General features: G+C 44.0%; 1 protein-coding gene across 1 annotated transcript in view; it reads right to left on the minus strand.

Moving 5' to 3' along the window:
- LOC129705363 (putative phosphoenolpyruvate synthase) overlaps window positions 1-18582 on the minus strand; it is a 124169-nt gene extending 105587 nt beyond the window's left edge. Inside the window, exons 1-2 of the mRNA XM_055648909.1 lie at window positions 18143-18582; window positions 541-675 (exon numbers count right to left, since the gene is read on the minus strand). Coding sequence (XP_055504884.1) covers window positions 541-675; window positions 18143-18481 — 474 coding nt within the window. The 5' untranslated portion in view covers window positions 18482-18582. The remainder of the gene's footprint in view (window positions 1-540; window positions 676-18142) is intronic.
- Window positions 18583-21509: the final 2927 nt, after the last annotated feature.

The raw sequence follows: 21509 nt of genomic DNA on the forward strand, positions 1-21509 counted from the left end.
CTTGGACTTATTTGTTAACTCCCTATCTCACCAGGGACTAACTCTACTGAACGTTTTTCCTTCCATTATTTATAATGTAAAAGAATATGTGTGTTATGATTGTGTTTATAGTTTGTTTGGTTGTTTGTCTTTTGCACAAAAGTCCGCGTGCTTTGCCACTTTCATTTCACTGCACATCTCGTATGTGTATGTGACAAATAAACTTGACTTGACTTGACTTGACCCTCAGGAGTTCTCAGTTGCCAAATTGCAGAGCTGGTTCTGGTTGCAAATAAAATGATTCATTGCAGACTTGATGACATTCCAGTGGTCTGTATATCTACATCAACAAAATCACTCAAGGGGGGCGTATCATTGTATTAACCCCTTCCTGACTGCCACGATGGTAGGTTTCACAGTCTTGTACTTAATGGCATATTGATCTTCTGGTTTAAAATGAAATGAGTGCAGCTGATTTTGTAGAATGATAGAATACTTGGGGAAAAATAAGTAAATTATTTATTTCAACAGTTGCGCGTATCCCAAGCCAGCAAAACATACCTGGAAACATCCAATTCCATCAACACGAAGCAGCACCCACATTTCACACAAGCCATTTTGTTTCCGGCAAACACGGACAATGACGAAGGTTTCATCCGTTTGCGTGAATCCCATAAAGTAAACAGAGTCGATAGCCTTCAAAAATATAAAAGTGGATAAAGATCTGTTACCCCAGTAAAGTAAAAACTTTGAAACAAGGTGATGCTGACATACAGTGCAATGATCGTCCTTGATAAGATGTAAAGAGAAAAAATGTGCAATAATTTGCATACGTTTCCACCTAACACAACATAATTTAGTAAACAAGTAAATCTCTTAAACCTAGATATTTTTACACTGTTTAGAATTGCCTCCTGTGATTTGAAGGCTAGACGCTAGACAGAGGGACACGGAGAGTGACACAGAGGCACTGAGAGGAGGGGGGGAGAGAGAGCGGGGAGAGAAGGGGGGAGAGAGAGGGTGGGGGAGAGAGGGGAGGGGGAGAGACCCGAGCCGAGGTGCGAGCACGTGTCGACCAAAGGAGCGCCGGTTGAGCCGACGCAGTCTTCAGCTATGATCTTTGATCGGCGGGTGGGCAAGCGAGCGTAGACCAAAGAGGTGCGGGTTGGGACTACGCAGTCTTCAACTATGATCTTTGGTGTTCAGTCGACAGTGTGACTTTTGAACAACGGGGGGAGGAGGGAGGGATGGGAGGTGACGTCAGTCGCAGCGGGCGCAGTCGCAGCGCGAGCAGACGGCAGGCAGGCAGATCCATTGTCACGTCATCAGCGAAAAACAGGCGTTTTGATTTCAAAGTTTGATCAGATTTGTGAACATTTTTATTAATAACTCAAGAAATAAAATTTTCAGATAAGCCAATTTTGGACTCAAGGGGGTAAATCTCGACCAGAATATGTAAAACATTTCCCGTTCGCGTGTCGTTTTTTCAAGAAGATGTGAAAACACATAAACAAACAAATAAATACACACACACATCCAAGATCTGAGTTTTATAGTTATATAAGGATAAGGATAGCAGTATGCAAAAAATAATAATTTAATTACACTTAGATGTACATGACAATAAAGTACATAGAACCATTGAAGGGCTGCCAACAGTTATTGGTCATCATGAATTTTCTTTCCATAGTGTTTAATGAAAAGTTCCATCCATTATTCTTTAATCTCCTCGCAGCTCAGTAGTTTGTGTCATTTATAATAAAGGTGATATTTTTGTGTAATTTGTGTAAATCTAATACTGAAAGACAGAGTCTTCAGAAAAAATATTTTTCAAAGTGACACCTTCAAAGTGACAACTGTTATATGTTTCATACCAACTGCTCTGTGCTCCTGGTTCCCATCTTCTCAATAATGGGTAAGCCATTTAGAATGGAGACGAGGAAACATTTTTTCTCACAGAGAGTTTTGAGTCTGTGGAATTCTCTGCCTCAGAGGGCGGTAGAGGCCGGTTCTCTGGATACTTTCAAGAGAGAGCTAGATAGGATTCTTAAAGATAGCGGAGTCAGGGGATATGGGGAGAAGGCATGAACAGGGTACTGATTGGGGATGATCAGCCATGATCATATTGAATGACGGTGCTGGCTCGAAGGGCCGAATGGCCTACTCCAGCATCTATTGTCTTTTGTCTATTTTATCGTTTATACTTCAGACACATATGAAGTTACTGAAAAACTGTATTGTTATAATTGCATATGTCCCCTGACATTGAAGTAAAGCTGCAGATAAAGTTAATCCATAATTTTGTGCATATTTCACATTTAATTCTTATGAAACTTTACCTCCCAATAGATTGTTTACACCTTTTGTCCTTTATCCTTGCTTTATCCTTTTGGTCTAAACAGGACACTGTTATGAAAATATAGTGAAATATATAGTAAAAATAGCATGCTTGAGCTGGTGGCTAAAAATCACGTGTCAGTACATACCCACAGAGGGAAACATCTTCCCAGATGCTATTCATAGCTCTTCATATGGTCTGGAAAACAAACTCTAGGAGGCAAACCTAAACCATGCAATGTAAATACTTTAAAAATAATCCACCTACTTACAAAATTGTGTTGAGTTAGGTTTAAGTTATTATACTTAAGGGAGGAGATGGAGAGCTGAGCAGCATGGGGCCAAAGCAACAAACCCTCCCTCAATGTCAGCAAAATGAAGGAACTAGTCATCTACTTCAGGAAGTGGTCTGGAGTACACACTTCAGTCGGCATCAATGGTACAGAAGTGACACGAGCATCAAGTTCATAGGGTTAAATATCACCAACAATTTGACCTGGTTCAACCACATCGACACTACGATCAAGAAAGCACACCAATGACTCCTTAAAAGAATAAGGAAATTCAGCTTGTCTCCAATGACTCTTACCTATTTCTTCACCATGGAAAGCACTCTATCATGAGGCATCTCAGCTTGCACAGCAAGTGACAGATGTCTACAAGAAATTGCAGAGTTCTAGACAATCCCAAGTCAATCACACAAACTGGGCTCCCCCATTGACTCCATCTACACTTTACGCTGCCTCAGGAAAGCTGCTAATATAATCAACAACCACTGTCACCCCCTCTCTCCTTTCCCCTCTCCCGTTGGAAAATGGATTGAAAGCTTGTGTGTACCACCAGATTCAAGGATAGCTTTTCCCCCCCGCTGCTGGGTTTAGCAATCCAAGCATGATCAGTTTGAAAATGCTTTCCGGTTATACTCAGATTACAGCGTTGCTGGTTTACATTAACTCAAGCAGAGCGATAATTTGGCAGCCATTCCCACATTTCCTCAGTTGCAACAATTAAGGTTGAAAACAACTAATTACATTGAATAATAGTTATTTTAATATTATCCTTTCAATCTGGGTTAGAGAAACTCAGCAGAAATAAACTACATTTATTAACATCCGATCTTAACCAATGATTAAAAAGATTGCAAATCTGCAAACATAACTGAATTTAACCATCCTTTTTGGGAACCCGAAACATTGTATAACATCTGCTTCAGGAAGAGTCACTAATCCTTGGGAGGAGTCTAAGTAGGTATGTAACAATACTTATCTTCAGTGGCACTGCAGTTCTGGCACTGGCCGTGTGCGCGACTTTGAAGTCTTTTGAGGAGGGGGGGGGGGGGGGGGGCCGGGATTAAAAAATGTAGTTTTCTCCTGCCTGTCCGAGATATATTTTCTCGGGCTGCTACCTGATGCAGAAAAATCATTCCAACTTCCGTTTTCGGGAAGTTTAAAAAAAAATAATGGGACAATTTAATCGCTGGAGTAAAATAAAAAAGCTACTTCTAACGCCGTCAATGCCAACAACGGGACGGATCTCATGTAGGGGACAAAACATAAGATAAGTTTACATATAAACTTGGTTCTTAGGATGACTTTAATCCAAATTTCATTGCCGAAAATGTGATTTTGGCCCCATACGAGCTGGCTGTGTTTTTAATGCCAATATGGGGTTAAAATTCACTGCAACCGCAACGTTCCAATCGATCGTGTTCCACAAAAAACCACTCACAAGATGATTTTACTTCGGAGTCACGTGAGTGACTTCGTGAAGAAGCCCGCTCAGGGCGCAGGCGCGGCATTACGCCCAGCAAGTGCAACAGCGGCGGCAGCTGGAGTCAGGCTCTCCAGCTGCACTTTAAAACGCACCATCAGGTAAGTGAACGGTGCGTTGGGAAACCGGAGGGAGTTGGTGTTGGTTCTTTGTTAGGAAACATGTCCCAACGCAGAAAACTCGCTCATAGACCTGCCCGTGCTTTAACTCCACCGGAGGAGTCGATTCCAGCGGGGCAGCAACCGGCGGTACTACCGCTTGAACAGCGGTTTGAAATTCCCCAGACCGAGCCGGTCCCAGTCACGCCAGAGCCTACACGGCGGGCTGGGAAAGCCACCCGGAAGACAAACCGGCCGGTCGATTCCGACTCGTCGGAGGGGGAAATGTCCACCCCAAAGCTGGGGGAGAGACAGCCGCCTAAGCTGCATCCAGCAGCTATTGGAGGGGATGGTCTACCGAGAGCAGCAGCGCTCTCGGACAGACAGGACAGGCGCCTCCTCCATGGTGTCGAGCCCGGCACCTCCCTTTGCGACCTCGGACCAGGAATTGGAGGTTAGCATCGGTGACCAGGGCAGGGCTGGTCTGAATATGGGGCAGGCGGAAGGAGTCGAAAGAGAGCAGGGTGTGCAGGAAGAACAGCTGCTGGGTGTTGTAAGCCGATTTGTCGCTACCCCACGGGTTGGAGCACCGCTGGAGCCAAGGATGGCTGCCAGCATTAACCATCTCTCCAATAAACCACTTCAGGAGAAGGTGCTCGCCCAAGTGCTGGAGGAGCACACAGCCCCGGACAATTGTGAGGCTCTCAAAGTAAAGAGTCTCAATCCTCAAATCTGGGGGAATGTGGGGGGACCAATTCGGGCACAGGAAGTCAAACTTCAGCGCATACTTCGCCTCCTCACGTCGGCAATTACAGCCTATGCGCGGTGTGTCCAGACGGAGGAGATGACCACACACCAACAAGATGTACTTGCACTAATGTGCACAACTCAATATGAGTTAAATAATCTGCGCAGAGAGAACATCAGGCCTGCCCTCAATCCAAAGTTTGCAGGATTATGCAAAACACCATCAGTCGAGTCCGACTCATTGTTATTCGGGAAGGACCTGAATAAACAACTAAAGGATATGGAGGAGGCATCCAAGACCTTTAGCCTCATGAGGGCAGTACCAGTGACAAACATACCAAAGCCTTTAATTACACCCAGGCGGCAGCACACCACTGTATCTACCAGTCGGCGTCCCGAATATGCGACTGGTCAAAGCTTGGGGCCGCACTATCCCCAGAGACCTTTTTTAGGTCAGGGCCCGCCGCGGACCCCCTGGAAAATGCGCCTCCCCCCAACATCGCCAGCACGTCGACAGGGAAGAACATTGCGAAAGAAAAAACCACAACCCCGCCAATAACCATGGAGGTAGGTGGATCTGGTTCCTACCCGCATATCGAGAATAAGGGTGACTTACTAACGGGTGGAAGGTTACACTTGTTCAAAGAAGCATGGGGAAGGATCACTGATGATAAATATATACTTAATAGTATTCGAGGGTATAAAATAGAATTTATCTCAAAAATACCGCCAGTTCAACACGGGCCCGAAAGGGTATTTGTGCTCTCCAATAAGGAACAACAGGAGGGACAAGCTGAACTGGTGAGGCTTATAAACAAAGGGGTCATAGAAAAAACTAGTCATGAGCCCTTGGAATTTGTTTCCAACATATTTACTAAAAGTAAAAAGGATGGTGGATGTCGCATCATCATTGACTTAACATCCCTGAATGAATTTGTTAAGTATATACATTTCAAAATGGAAACATTTGTAACTGCTAGACAACTGATTTCCAAAGGATACTATATGGCCAGCATTGATCTCAAAGATGCTTACTATCTGGTACCTATACATAAGGATTATAGCAGATATCTTAAATTTATCTGGATGGGGGAGCTTTGGCAGTATAAAGCACTGCCTAATGGGCTTACTTCAGCTCCAAGACTATTCACAAAAATATTAAAACCAGCCATGGCAACGTTAAGGAAACTTAACCATATAGTCATGGCATATTTGGACGACATCCTCATAGTTGGGAAAACTATGGAATTGGCTGTAGCAGCAGTATCAGCTACTAAACAGCTCCTAGAGACTCTAGGCTTTGTCTTACATCCAGATAAATCCAAGTTAAATCCATCCACAATTATGGACTACCTGGGTTTCACAATTAACTCAGTCCAAATGACTATTACCCTGCCAAGGGGAAAGATGATTGCATTAGTACAATCATGTAATAACTTAAAGATAAACAAAAAAACCAACTATTCGACAAGTGGCAGCAGTAATTGGCAAAATGGTAGCAGCATTTCCAGCTATCCAATTTGGACCTTTGCACTATCAAAATTTACAAAGAGCAAAGATAAAGGCACTAAAACAACATAAAGGTCATTATGACCGAGTCATGAGTTTACCCCCTGAAGCAATATCAGAGCTACAGTGGTGGATACAAAATATTTGGCACAGTTATAGTCCTATTGTTATTACTAATGCTACTTTAGTACTCCAAACAGATGCTAGTGCTCAAGGCTGGGGAGCAACTAACTCCATATCCAGCACAGGTGGTAGATGGACTAATTTAGAATCATCATTACTATCTACACTGGGCATTAATTCTTTGGAAATGTTGGGCGCCTTTTATGGTTTAAAAGCATATGTATCCAATATGCATCACTTGCATGTTAGATTACAAATAGATAATACTACGGTGGTGGCTTACATTAACCATATGGGCGGCATAAAATCTTTATCATGCGACAAATTGGTCAATACGATTTGGCAATGGTGTGTCGAAAGACATATTTGGCTTTCAGCTACCTATCTACCAGGTAAGCTAAATACAGTGGCGGACACCAGGTCACGCAAATTCAATGACAACATCGAATGGATGTTAAATCCTAAAACATTCGCTAAAATTGTAAAGCAATATGGGAAGCCAGATATAGATTTATTTGCATCAAGACTGAATCACCAACTACCTATCTATGTCGCGTGGGAACCAGATCCGGAGGCAGCAGCGGTAGATGCATTCACGCTGGATTGGGGAAAGTTTGTTTTCTATGCCTTTCCTCCCTTCTGCCTCATCAGTCGGGTACTTCGAAAAATCCAGATGGATTCAGCATCTGGAATTTTGGTAGTGCCCGACTGGCCTACACAGCCATGGTTCCCAATACTCCATGACATGGTGGTGGAAGCACCAATGGTGTTCCCCAGTCATCCAGGGTTACTGACTCACCCAGTGTCAGGCATCAGCCACCCATGCCATCAAGACATGAATCTCCTGGGTTGCAGATTCTAGACCGACCTTATCTGGACCTGGGATTATCGCAACAAACCATCACCACCATGTCAGCATCCCTGAGAACATCTACAAAGAGGCAGTACCTAACCAACATCAGGAAATGGGAGAGGTACTGCCAGGAAACGGGGACTGCTTACGAAACAGCCACAGTAGCGAATGTTCTAGAGTTCCTGGCCGATTTACATCATCGTGAAGATATGAGCTACAGTGCCATCAACACGGCACGTAGTGCACTCTCCAACTACCTCAAACCTGCAGGACATCAGCCCATGGGGTCCCATCCGCTGGTGGTCAAACTAATGAGGGGCATATTTAACAGCAAGCCCCCCAAGCCTAGATATACTCAAATTTGGGATGTCAGTATTGTGCTCGCATACCTTCGGGACAGACCACCAGCAAGATCTCTCAGTTTAGAGCAATTGACATTAAAAACGCTCATGCTGATGGCTCTAGTATCTGCTCAGAGGGTCCAGTCATTACATAAACTTCGACTGGACAGCATGGAAACAACGTCAGATCAGATAACCTTCACAATACAAGGTCTGATAAAGCAATCCAGGCCAGGAACATCCAACACGCTAGTGGCATTCCGGGCTTACCCACCAGAGCCACGATTGTGTGTGGTGACCCACATAAAAATTTACATTGACACAACCCATAATATCCGAGGAAGTGAGAGAGCCTTATGGGTCAGCCACAAAAAACCACATGGCAGGGTAACGAGCCAGACCATTTCAAGATGGTTAAAACAGGTATTGGAAGCTGCTGGGATAGACATTAATGTATATAAATCTCATTCCACCAGGGCAGCATCCACATCATCGGCAGCAAGGATGGATGTGCCTATTGACATTATCCTCAACAAAGCAGGATGGTCAAGGGAATCCACATTCCGAACATTTTATCACAAGCCGTTGGTGAAACCTGATGTATTTGCAGCAAGAATTTTAGAAACTGCAAATATTTAATTTAAAGCCCGGGGGAGCTATTTTGTTTTTGTTGTTGTTAATAAATACCGTTTTGTTTTCAAAACAGATTCATTGGTTGATTACAATAACACTTCCTTCCTCAAGAGCTTTCGGTAGTGAGTGAGTAAAACTGTTACACGGTTTGAAATCACAGAGCTTTGAAATCTTCACGAAGTCACTCACGTGACTCCGAAGTAAAATAGTAAGATTAAACGAGAACTTACCAGTTTGAAGTTTGATCTGTATTTTATGAGGAGTTACGATGAGGGATTACGTGCCCTCCGCTCCCACCCTCATTACATGGATCAAACTGATAATTGATGTCTCTTTATTCTTTACTATGTTACTTCAAATACGTGTCTGTCTGTGATTCCACACCGCTGCTTGGAAGCATGCCGCGCCTGCGCCCTGAGCGGGCTTCTTCACGTAATCCCTCATCGTAACTCCTCATAAAATACAGATCAAACTTCAAACTGGTAAGTTCTCGTTTAATCTTACTATTTAAATGGTCATTCATTTACGGGAATTAAACATTAAATTCCTTCCATTTGGCCTATAAATTCTTGACAATGAGATTTAAAATTCATCATGTTATATTGTGAATTCTTGTGTGAATGTTATTTGGACACTTAGGCTATTTAAAAATGTTAATCTTTTCTTAAGAAATTGATAGATGTTTAGATCTAGTAATTGAATTTTATAATTAACTACAATTAGGTAACTAACTAATTATATGCTTTAATTTCAGGTCATCCAATTAAGATTGTTTCATATTTGTTTCAGAATGCTTCAATCTATAATAATTGAAAATTTCTTTCAGTTCTCTTAATTTTTAAGAAAGTTATGGGCTTTTGATTGACCTCGATCACAGCATTTGTGTTAAGTCAATGGAAAAGCAATAGGGAACAAGATGCCACTTTACGAGTATGAAAATGGCCATAACTTTTTTAATACTGAAAATATGAAAGTGAATTAGCTGTCAAATTAAACTTCTTTTTATGCTTTATCTGATGGGATAAATTGCAGACTTGATTTTTTTTATCTCAAAATGTTGTAACATTTCTAGTCTAAGGTTTCAGCAAGAACTGAATATTGGAAACTTTATTATTTATGTTCCAATAAAACATATGTTGTATTTCATTTCATAACATTATCTGAAGATGCTCCTGCACTGTAGCTCAATTTTATTTTAGGGACTGGAGAACGAGATATCGCTTCTGCTCCGAAGAATAACTCTTCCAAGAACATTCGGCCGGATGAAGCCACGCCTATTAGCGTTCCTTATCAGAACATTGCCAGCACATGCACTGAATCTGAGGCCTCACTATATCACTGGATGTGGAAGATATGTAGAGTGGGGGAAAATAGCAGGCATTACTTGAGTGCTTTTTACAAATTGGTGAAGCAAAGAAGTTTTTCCTGTAACGGGGTTTTATTGGAGTTTTATCATAAAACATTGGGTCATCCACAAGTTATGTCGGGGTTCTATTCCTATGAGAGACCCAAAGCGCTGGAGCAACTCAATGGGTCCAGCAGCATCTCTGGAGAAAAAGGATGGGTGACACTTCTGGTCAGAACCCAAACAGTTCGCAAATCGGAAATGGGGCCACGAACCAAGTTTCCAAGTGCACAAGATCCCTGCAGTCCATTTAAAATAGAGCTCAATATGTAATAAGTAAATGAATACATTTCTAGGCTCATGGGAAAATGGTGGTGATGTTTTTTTGGGAGGGTTCCAATAAGCGAGTTCGGTCGAGAGCATGCTGACCGGTTGCATCGTGGCTTGGTTCAGCAATTTGAGCGCCCTGGAGAGGAAAAGACTACAAAAAGTAGTAAACACTGCCCAGTCCATCATCAGCTCTGACCTTCCTTCCATCGAGGGGATTTATCGCAGTCGCTGCCTCAAAAAGGCTGGCAGTATCATCAAAGACCCACACCATCCTGGCCACACACTCATCTCCCTGCTACCTTCAGGTAGAAGGTACAGGAGCCTGAAGACTGCAACAACCAGGTTCAGGAATAGCTACTTCCCCTCAGCCATCAGGCTATTAAACCTGGCTCGGACAAAACTCTGATTATTAATAACCACTTTCTGTTATTTGCACTTTACCAGTTTATTTATTCATGTGTGTATATATTTAGATCAGGGTATATGGACACATTTATCTGTTTTGTAGTAAATGCCTACCATTTTCTGTGTGCTTAAGCAAAGCAAGAATTTCATTGTCCTATACAGGGACACATGACAATAAACTCACTTGAACTTGAACTTGAAACATGCTAAAAATCATGGAATTTGTCAAAGGTCACTCGCGATAAACATTCTCGGCAAACGTGCCGCCGTATGCACACAGACCTGCGTCTCATCCGCAGCCAGGATCGAACCTGGGTCTCCGGCGCCACAAGCGCTGCTGAACCACCACCACCCGTCCCCTCCCGAGTGCCCCACTCCTGTCCGGGGGCATCTGGCAACGTCCGGGGCGACTCTGGACTGACGGCACTCAGACGGGAGCGGCGGTAAAGGCCATCAGCCAGCGGGGAAAAGAAGCGCTAATCCCAGCTCAACTCTGCCTGTCCCGCGGTGCCAACCGAAAGCCCTGGACCGACGGGACACCAGCCCAGCGCAGCGGCAGTCCAGGCCCACAGCCAGAGCGGAGAAGAAGTGCCAACTCCACTGCAACGGGCTGGTGTCCCTCCAGACCAGGTGCGCCGGTCAACCCGGCGAGACAGTCAGAGCCGAGCTGGAGCCAGCGCCTCCTCCCCCCCATGCTGGCTGTAAGCCTGGGCCGCCAGTCCCGTCCGACTCCCGCCAGCCAGGGCCATCCCGGACATCCCAAGCTGCCCCCGGACAGAAACGGGACACTCGGGAGGGGACAGAGATGACCCAGCAGCAGCTCTGCAGCGCCGGAGACACGGGCCCAACCCTGACCACGGACGAAACGTAGGCCTGCACCCATGCAGCAGCACAGCCACCGAGAGTGTTTATAGCGAGTGACCCATGACCAGGGTATGCGCAGTCGGAATACCAAACTTGCTTATTGCTTCATTCGTACACGGAGCTGAGGCAGTATTGAAAAGGAAAATGGTCACTTTCCTTTTTAAATATATATTCTTTATTCATAAAAAATAGGCACAGGAAATGCAAACCGTGGAGGTCTCTTTCCACATTCATCTCTATCAACAGAAGCATGAAGCATTTGGACAGTTTATAAACCAAGACCAAAACCAGTTACACCTCTAAGATTTCCAATTTTGAACATAAAGATTATTTTTGGCTTCTTTGTTGAATGTAATCATTCTGTGATTCCAATCCCATAATTTCTCCAAAACCTTAGCATGCTTGATTGATGAGAGCAGTGGATATTGTCCACAAGCATCTTAATAGGGCATTTGATTAAGTAGGCTAATCCATAAGATTAATGTGCAGGGGATACACAGGGACTTGGTATAATGGGTTCAGAACTGACTTACCCATAGAAAACACTGGGTAGTGGTGGAAGAGTGTTATTCTAGCAGGAAGTCTGGGACCAGTGGTGTTTTGCATGGATCAGCGATCTTCAATTATACTTTATTGTCACATGCACCAAGGTATTGTGAAATTCTTTGTTTTTGCATACAATCCAGTAAAATCATACAGCAGACCTCAACTAGGCAGTAAACAAAGAGTCGCCACATTTCTGGTGCCAACAAGGTTACAAAAAGTCCATCGAACAGTCTATAGATCCTTGCAGTGGAGAACCAGCCCTGCTCCTGCTGAGGCCCCCCTTCGATCTCTATGCCCCACCGGGTCACCTTTAGATCTCAGTGACCCTCCCCCCCACCATAACAGGTCCCCCTTAGATCTTAGCGTCTTGTGCTGGAACTTCTGTTATATGTGAAAATGACTTGGACATCAATGTAGATTGTTTGATCAGGAAATTTACAGATGCCATCACATTAGATGTTATGGACAGTAAGAAAGGCTACCAAAGGATACAGTGTTATATACATCAGACTCCGATATGGAGCATTGATATACACACGGATCTTGGGATCCATACGCATGGATCCCAGAGGTAGCAACGTTTTAAGTGCATTTCTGGTCATCCCATTACAGGATGGATGTTGAAACTTTGGAGAGTGCTTGTCAGAAACTTTGGAGGGGCTTGTCAGAATGCCGCATGGTTTAGAAGATACTAGCTCTAAAGAGAGGTTAGACAAACTTACAAAATTCTTAAGGGGTTGGACAGGCAAGATGCAGGAAGATTGTTCCCGATGTTGGGGAAGTCCAGAACAAGGGGTCATAGTTTAAGGATAATGGGGAAATCTTTTAGGACCGAGATGAGGAAAACATTTTTCACACAGAGAGTGGTGAATCTCTGGAATTCTCTGCCATAGAAGGTAGTTGAGGCCAGTTCATTGGCTATATTTAAGAGGGAGTTAGATGTGGTCCTTGTGGCTAAAAGGATCAGGGGGTATGGAGAGAAGGCTGAGTTGATACTGAGTTGGATGATCAGCCATGATCATATTGAATGGCGGTGCGGGCTCGAAGGGCTGAATGGCCTACTCCTGCACCTAGTTTCTATGTTTTTATGTTTCTCTGGAGCATCATAGTTTGAGGAGCGGCCTTTACAGAAGTAAATAAAGCTATGAGAGTAATTGATATGATGGACAGTCAGAACCTTTTTGCAAGAGGGGAAATATCAAAGACTAGAGGTCATTGAGGGCAGATAAGGAACGTTTAAAAGAGCTGTGAGGGGCAAGTTTTTTTTACACAGAGTACAGTAGATAGTGTCTGGAATATTTGTCCAGAGGTAATGGCGGAATCAGATAAGATTGGTGCATTTAAGAGGCATTCAGATGGCTCATCTTATCACTAACTAGAGAGTGGTCCTGACCTGCCATCTACCTCTGTGGAAACCCTTGGATTATCTTTAATTGGACTTTACTGGACTTTATCTGGCACTAAACATTATTCCTTTTATCCTGTATCTGTACACTGTGAATGGTTTGATTGTAATCATATATAGTCTTTCCGCTCACTAGATAGCATGCAACAAAAAAGCTTTCCACTGTACCTTAGTAGGCATGAAAATAAACTAAACTAAACATGGATTTGCCGGGAATAGAGGGATATGGATCACGAGTAGGCAGGAGAGTTTAGTCTACAACAGAGCCCTGCTCCTGTGTTGTACTGTTCTATGTTCTATGCTGAGTGATGTACACGTGTGCATGATGATATTATTGCTATTGATGTAGGATTATGATTTGGTTAATTGAAAGAGAAGAAGAATTTTGCCTTTTTTTCACTTGCAAATTACTTGTGGGTTTACTTTGCAGCATTTGGAGCAGATGGTGCTCCAATGTGTCTGATAACATTCTCCTTTTAAAGGGTGGAGATATTAGGCCTATAGGTGCTGGCTAAATAGGCTAGACGACTCACTCTAATGGGTTGGATGATTGTCATTGCTGGTAGGGGATGTATGCCTGAACTAACATACAAAGTGACAATTAATCAGTTCATTGTTCCACAGAGTTTTAAACAACTTGAGTACTTAGGTTACGAAGGCACTGCTACATTGCAGGCTTTACACTTCGCAAATGCAAGAGAAGGTTTGTCGGTCAGAATACAGAGGTTCAGTATAATTTGTGTAGGAAAAAAACCGCAGATGTGTAAGAAGGAACTGCAGATAGAGAACTGCATTTACACCAAAGATAAAAACAAATACCTTCGAGCCAGCACCGCCATTCAATGTGATCATGGCTGATCATCCCCAATCAGTATCTCGTTCCTGCCTTCTCCCCATATCGCCTGACTCCGCTATCTTTAAGATCCCTATCTAGCTCTCTCTTGAAAGTATCCAGAGAACCAGCCTCCACCTTCTCAACTCTCTGTGAGAAAAAGTGTTTCCTTGTCTCTGTTCTAAATGGCTTACCCCTTATTCTTAAACTGTGGCCCCTGGTTCTGGACTCCCACAACATCAGGAACATGTTTCCTGCCTCTAGCATGTCCAAACCCTTAACAATCTTATATGTTTCAATAAGATATCCTCTCATCCTTCTAAACTCCAGAGTGTACAAGCCCAGCCGCTCCGTATATGACAGTCCCACCATCCCGGGAATTAACCTTGGAAACATGCGCCACACTCCCTCAATAGCAAGGATGTCCTTCCTCAAATTTGGACACCAAAACAGCACAAAATACTCCAGGTGTGGTCTCACTAGGGCCCTGTACAACTGCAGAAGGACCTCTTTGCTCCTATACTCGACTCCTCTCATTATGAAGGCCACCATGTCATTCGCTTTCTTCACTGCCTGCTGTACCTGCATGCTTACTTTCATAGATTGATGAACAAGGACCCCCAGATCCCATTGTACTTCCCCCTTTCCCAACTTGACACCATTTAGATAGTAATCTGCCTTCCTGTTTTTGCTACCAAAGTGGATAACCTCACATTTATCCACATTAAACTTCATCTGCCCACTCCCCCAACCTGTCCAAGTCACCCCGCATTCTCATAGCATCCTCCTCACAGTTCACACTGCCATTCAGCTTTGTGACATCTGCAAATTTTCTAATGTTACTTTGAATCCCTTCATCCGATTCATTGATGTATATTGTAAATAGCTACGGTCCCAGCACCGAGACTTGCGGTACCCCACTTGTCACGGACTGCCATTCTGAAAGGGACCCGTTAATCCCTACTCTTTGTTTCCTGTCTGCCAACCAATTTTCTATCCATGTCAGCACTCTACCCCCAATATCATGTGCCCTAATTTTGCCCACTAATCTCCTATGTGGAGATTAAGATAGCAAGATGGATTCAACAGTGGCTGAATGGGAGAAGCCAGAGGGTAATGGTGGATGGTTGTTTGTCGGGTTGGAGGCAGGTGACTAGTGGGGTGCCTCAGGGATCGGTGTTGGGTCCTTTGTTGTTTGTCATGTACATCAATGATCTGGATGAAGGTGTGGTAAATTGGATTAGTAAGTATGCAGATGATACCAAGATAGGGGGTGTTGTGGATAATGAAGAGGATTTCCAAAGTCTACAGAGTGATTTAGGCCATTTGGAAGAATGGGCTGAAAGATGGCAGATGGAGTTTAATGCTGATAAATGTGAGGTGCTACACCTCGGCAGGCCAAAATCAAAATAGGACGTACATGGTCAATGGTAGGGAATTGAAGAATACAGTTGAACAGAGGGATCTGGGAATAACTGTGCATAGTTCCTTGAAGGTGGAATCTCATATAGATAGGGTGGTAAAGAAAGCTTTTGGTATGCTAGCCTTTATAAATCAGAGCATTGAGTATAGAAGCTGGGATGTAATGTTAAAATTGTACAAGGCATTGGTGAGACCAAATCTGGAGTATGGTGCACAATTTTGGTCGCCCAATTATAGGAAGGATGTCAACAAAATAGAGAGAGTACAGAGGAGATTTACTAGAATGTTGCCTGGGTTTAAACAACTAAGTTACAGAGAAAGGCCTTTATTCTCTGGAGCGCAGAAGGTTAAGGGGGGACTTGATAGAGGTCTTTAAAATGATGAGAGGGATAGACAGAGTCGATGTGGATCAGCTTTTCCCTTTGAGAATAGGGAAGATTCAAACAAGAGGACATGACTTCAGAATTAAGGGACAGAAGTTTAGGGGTAACATGAAGGGGAACTTCTTTACACAGAGAGTGGTAGCGGTGTGGAATGAGCTTCCAGTGGAAGTGGTGGAGGCAGGTTCGTTGGTATCATTTAAAAATAAATTGGATAGGCATATGGATGAGAAGGGAATGGAGGGTTATGGTATGAGTGCAGGCAGGTGGGACTAAGGGAAAAAAGTTGTTCGGCATGGACTTGTAGGGCCGAGATGGCCTGTTTCCGTGCTGTAATTGTTATATGGTTATATGTTATATGTGGGAGCTTATCAAATGCTTTCTGAAAGTCTAGGTACACTACATCCACTGGCTCTCCCTTGTCCATTTTCCTAGTTACATCCTCAAAAAGTTACAGAAGGTTAGTCAAGCATGATTTCCCCTTCGTTAAATCCATGCTGACTCGGACCGATCCTGTTACTGCTATCCAAATGTGTGGCTATTTCATCTTTTATAATTGACTCCAGCATCTTCCCACCACCGATGTCAGGTTAACTGGTCTATAATTCCCTGTTTTCTCTCTCCCGCCTTTCTTAAAAAGTGGGATAACATTAGCGACCCTCCAACACACAGGAACTGATCCTGAGTCTATAGGACATTGGAAAATTATCACTAATGCATTCACAATTTCGAGAGCCATTTCCTTAAGTACCCTGAGATGCAGACCATCAGGCCATTCAAGCTGTTGATTTCCCAAACACTCGTTTATATGCATGGGCTGCATATTATTAAAGCAAAGATTGGTAGGTTCTTGATTGTATGGGCATCAAAGGTTAGGAGGAGAAGGAAGGAGAATGGGGTTGAGAGGAAAATATAGGACAACCATGATCTCACGATGGTGCAGCCTGATGGGCCAAATTACCTAATTCTGTTTCCATGTCTTATCCTTGGGCCCCAAACATCTTGACTGGTGGTGGGAATTTTATCACAGTACTGACTTGCACTTCATAAGTAAATCTTCTTATATCGGGAGGTGAGTAATTTGCCGCAACATGCACACACCCACTGTCTAACATTTTCTCCAGACTGATGCTGTCAGATTCCTGGGGCTAAGATCTTTACTGATACAGCAGCAGCAATCTTCAGAACTGTCGCATGAACAGTGTGTAGAAAGGAATTGCAATTGCGAGTAGGTACCGAAGATAGGCACTAAGTGCGGGAGTAACTCAGCGGATCAGTCAGCATCTCAGGAGAGAAAGAAAGTATAACGTTTTGGGTCGAGACCCATCTTCAACAATCTGAAGACCAAGTTGGGCCTAAGGTCCTGATTCGTATAGATCTGTGACAACAACTACCACAGCAGACACAATTCACAAAGTCAACTAAAACATGTAAATCACGCTGTGGGCAATATTGAATGGGATGGTCTAGAGAAACAATAGACAATAGACCATAGGTGCAGGAGTAGGCCATTCGGCCCTTGGAGGCAGCACCACCACCACCGCGATTCAATGTGATCATGGCTGATCATCCCCAATCAGTACCCCATTCCTGCCGTCTCCCCATATCACCTGACTCGTTTATCTTTAAGAGCCCTACCTCGTATCCAAAGAACAGGCCACCACCGCCCTCCGAGACAGAGAATTCCACAGACTCACAACTCTGTGTGAAAAGTATTTCCTCATCTCCGTTCTAAATGGCTTGCCCCTTATTCTTAAAAGGAATTGCATATAAAACACGCAAGATGCTGGAGTAATTCAGAGGGTCGGGCAGCATCTCCGGAGAACACGGATAGCGGCCGGTTCGCTGCACCTTTCTTCAGACCCAGCCTGGAACGTCACCTATCCATGTTCTCCGGAGATGCTGCCCGATTCACTAAGTTACTCTGGCGCTTTTGTGTACACCAGCGATTCCTGTAATCTTGAGCAAAATACAAAGCATATGTAGTTCCTTGTACGTCCAAGTAACCGGAGATGCTGGGATTCTGAGCAAAACACAAAGCGGGTCTCAGCGGGTCTGACAGCGTCCCTGGACGACATGTCTTAGCGACATGCCGAGTTTGAAGAAGGGTCCCGACCCCTACAACATCGCCTACCTATGAGGTTGATGTTATACTAAATTGATCCAGATGATTTTTACCCAAACGCCGTGTGCGATCCCGGGAACTTGCGCGGCGGAACTTACATTGGGATCCTTTATTAACTCCTGAACGCTTTCCATTTCTTCATCAGACGACCGAGAACTTTTAGCAAGTCCTCCACCAACGATCTTCTCCTTCGGGATGTCCACTTTGAGACTTCCCAGTCCCATCTTCCGTCGCTCCTGGTCAGCCGACGAGGTTGCATGGCTCCTGGCTCGGAGCAGGCGACAATGGTAAAGGCACAGAAACAACAGTTTCTTCAGCGTGTAAAAGCGACCCGGGACGGCGTAGTGGCCGTTCAGCGGTTCGGGGTCTCTCCTCAGGACTAACTTCACCAGATAAATGCAAAGGAATGCCGCAGCGATAGATACCAGATAGATCATGTCCAAGATGTTCCCTTTCTGCGTTTACACACTCCGATATACATAGAGTGAATACGCACCGGGCGGGAAATGGTCTGTCGTCAGGTATGCTGCACTTGCTTTCAGTATCGTGTTTGGTCACTCCCCTTTTAAGACATTTACAAAGAGCAGAGATCAACGACGTGCCTGCATGTTTATTAATATGTTTATTGGATGTTGCGTTTTTCCATATTTGGATAAAAAAAAATCCACCTCCTCCATTCCTGGGTATAGAAACATAGAACATCGGTGCAATAGCTATTGCTTTTCCATTGACTTAACACAAAAGCTGTGATCAAGCATTCTGAAACAAATATGAAACACTCTAACTTGGATGACCTGAAATTAAAGCATATAATTAGTTAGTTACCCAATTGTAGCTAATTACAAAATTCAATTACTAGATCTAAACATCTATCCATTTCTTATGAAAAGGTTACCATTTTTAAAAAGCCTAAGTGTCCAAATAACATTCACACAAGAATTCACAATATAACATGATTTTTAAATCTCATTGTCATGAATTGCCAAATGGAAGGAATTTAGTGTTTAATTCCTGTAAATTAATGGCCATTTAAATCATCTTGCGAGTGGGATTTTGTGGAACGCGCTGGTTTGGAATGTTGCGGTTACAGTGAATTTAAACCCCATATCGGCAGGAAAAATACTGCCGGTTCGTATATTTACATAATGACATTTTCGCAACTTGAAATTTTGATTAAAGGCATCCTAAGAAGCAAGTTTATATGAAAAAATAAATGGCATACCTTGCCTTGTCCCCTACGTGAGATCCGTCCCGTTATCGGCGTTGACAGCATTTGAAGGTGATTTTAATTTTACTCCAACAATTAAATTATCCAGCGCTAATTTTAATAAGCTTAATAAAACGGCAGTCGAATCGATTTTGTTTTAGCAACTAAACAGCCTGATAGAGATCGATTTGAATAGGCTGCAGAAAATTCGCATTTTAAACCCGCCCCCCTCTCAAAGATGCCAAAGTCGCGCACACGGGCAGTGACAGAACTGCAGCGCCGCTGAAGGTAAGTTTTGTAACATACCTATATATTGGGCTAAATTGGTTTGTCCCATACGGGATCGCCCTTGTCCCATATTTTCCTGTTACTACTTGGGTCAAGGGGACTATCGGGTCAGCAGCCTGGCCAGCTGTCTGACCTTTGGACCTTCGCTTGCTGCCGACACCACGACCCTTCCTTCTCATGGCCGATCATCGGTTTATACTTTGTGCGCGACGACGCCTGGGCCAAAACTCATCAGCTGGCCTGCTGGCTGGACTTTGTGTGCAGTCCAACACCTGGGCCACCTCATTATTCACCCAGCCAGAGCCGAGTTGATCAACGAATTGCCGTCGAGAATTTGTCCCTTATTTTGACCTTTTGTCCCTTATTTGGGAGTGAGGAACTTGGCAACCCCATCCAGAATTCGTACCCTGTTCCTGCTTTCTCCCCATATCCCTTGATTCCATTAGCCCTAAAAGCTATATCTAACTCTTGAGTGAATTGGCCTCCAATGCCTTCTGTGGCAGAGAATTCCACAGATTCACAACTCTCTGGGTGGAAAGGTTTTTCCTCGTCTCAGTCCAAAATGGCAGACCCCTTATTATTAAGCTGTGACCCCTGGTTCTGGACACCCTGCAGGCTATTTTATATACTGTCTCACCGCAGAACACATCCAGAAGATGCTTGCTCATGGCGAATTTAGGTCATTAGGTCAGTCCAGTCTACTCCACCATTCAATCATGGTAGATCTATCTTTCCGTATCAACAAGGGCGGCAGTGTGGCCCAGCGGTAGAGCTGCTGCCTTATAGCGCCAGAGACCCAGGTTCAATCCTGACTATGGGTGCTGCCTGTACGGAGTCTGCACTTACTGCCTGTGACCGCACAAGTTTTCTCCCTGTGGCGATGGATTTAATCTGGGCCCTCCGGTTTCTTCCCTCATCCCCATGAGGTGCAGGTTTAGTTGGTTCATTCCCCTCTTTAGGGAGTGGATGAGAAATTGGGACAACATAGCACTGGTGTGAATGGGTGATTGCTGAACAGTGTGGACTTGTTGGCCAAAGGGCTGTTTCTATGCTGTATCTCAAAACTCAACTAAACTAAACTAAGGTAGACAAAAATACTGGAGAAACTCAGCAGGTGAGGCAGGATCTATGGAGCAAAGGAAATAGGCAATGTTTCAGGTCGAAAACCTTCTTCAGACGGGTTGACCCGAAACGTTCCAGCATCTACAATTCCTTCTTAAACTAAACTATGCCTGTTACTCGGCTCCTAAACACACCACTACCTTTGTCCAAACATAAACAAAAGATTTGAACTCCAGAGAGTAACTGCTCTTGACATCAAGGCAGTATTTGATTGAGTTTGGCATTAAGCAGCACTGGCTTAAGGTTTGTCGTCAGTGGGAATCAGGCAAAAATCTTCCACTGGTGGGATCATACCAAGCACAAAGGATGGTTGTGATGGCTGGAAATCAATCAATTGAGCTACATACGGGACCATCTATGTGGGAATTCCTCCAAATAGTGTCTGAGGTCCACCTATCATCATCTTTGTTTAGTTTAGTTCAGAAATACAGCGTGGGAACAGACCCCTTGGCTCACCGAGTCCACACTGATCAGCGATCACCTGCACACTAGTTCTATGTCCTTCACACCAGGGGCAACTTACAGAAACCAATTAACCTACAAACCTGCACGTCTTTGGAACATGGAAGGAAACCGAAGCAGCCGGAGGAAACCCATTCCATCACAGGGAGAATGTAGAAACTCCAAGCAAACACTGCCCGTAGTCAGGGTCGAACCAGGGTCTTTGGCGCTGTAAGGTAAAAATTCTACCACTGCGCCACAGTGCCACTCACATCTGCTTCTTCAATGAACTTCCTTCAATTGTAAGGTCAGAAGTAGGGATGTTCACTGATGACTGCACAGTGTGCATTACCATTTACAACTGCTCAGATAATGATGCCGTCCACAACCAAATACAATGAGGGCTG

Source organism: Leucoraja erinacea, chromosome 17 (assembly GCF_028641065.1).
Source record: "Leucoraja erinacea ecotype New England chromosome 17, Leri_hhj_1, whole genome shotgun sequence".
Taxonomy (NCBI): domain Eukaryota; kingdom Metazoa; phylum Chordata; class Chondrichthyes; order Rajiformes; family Rajidae; genus Leucoraja; species Leucoraja erinaceus.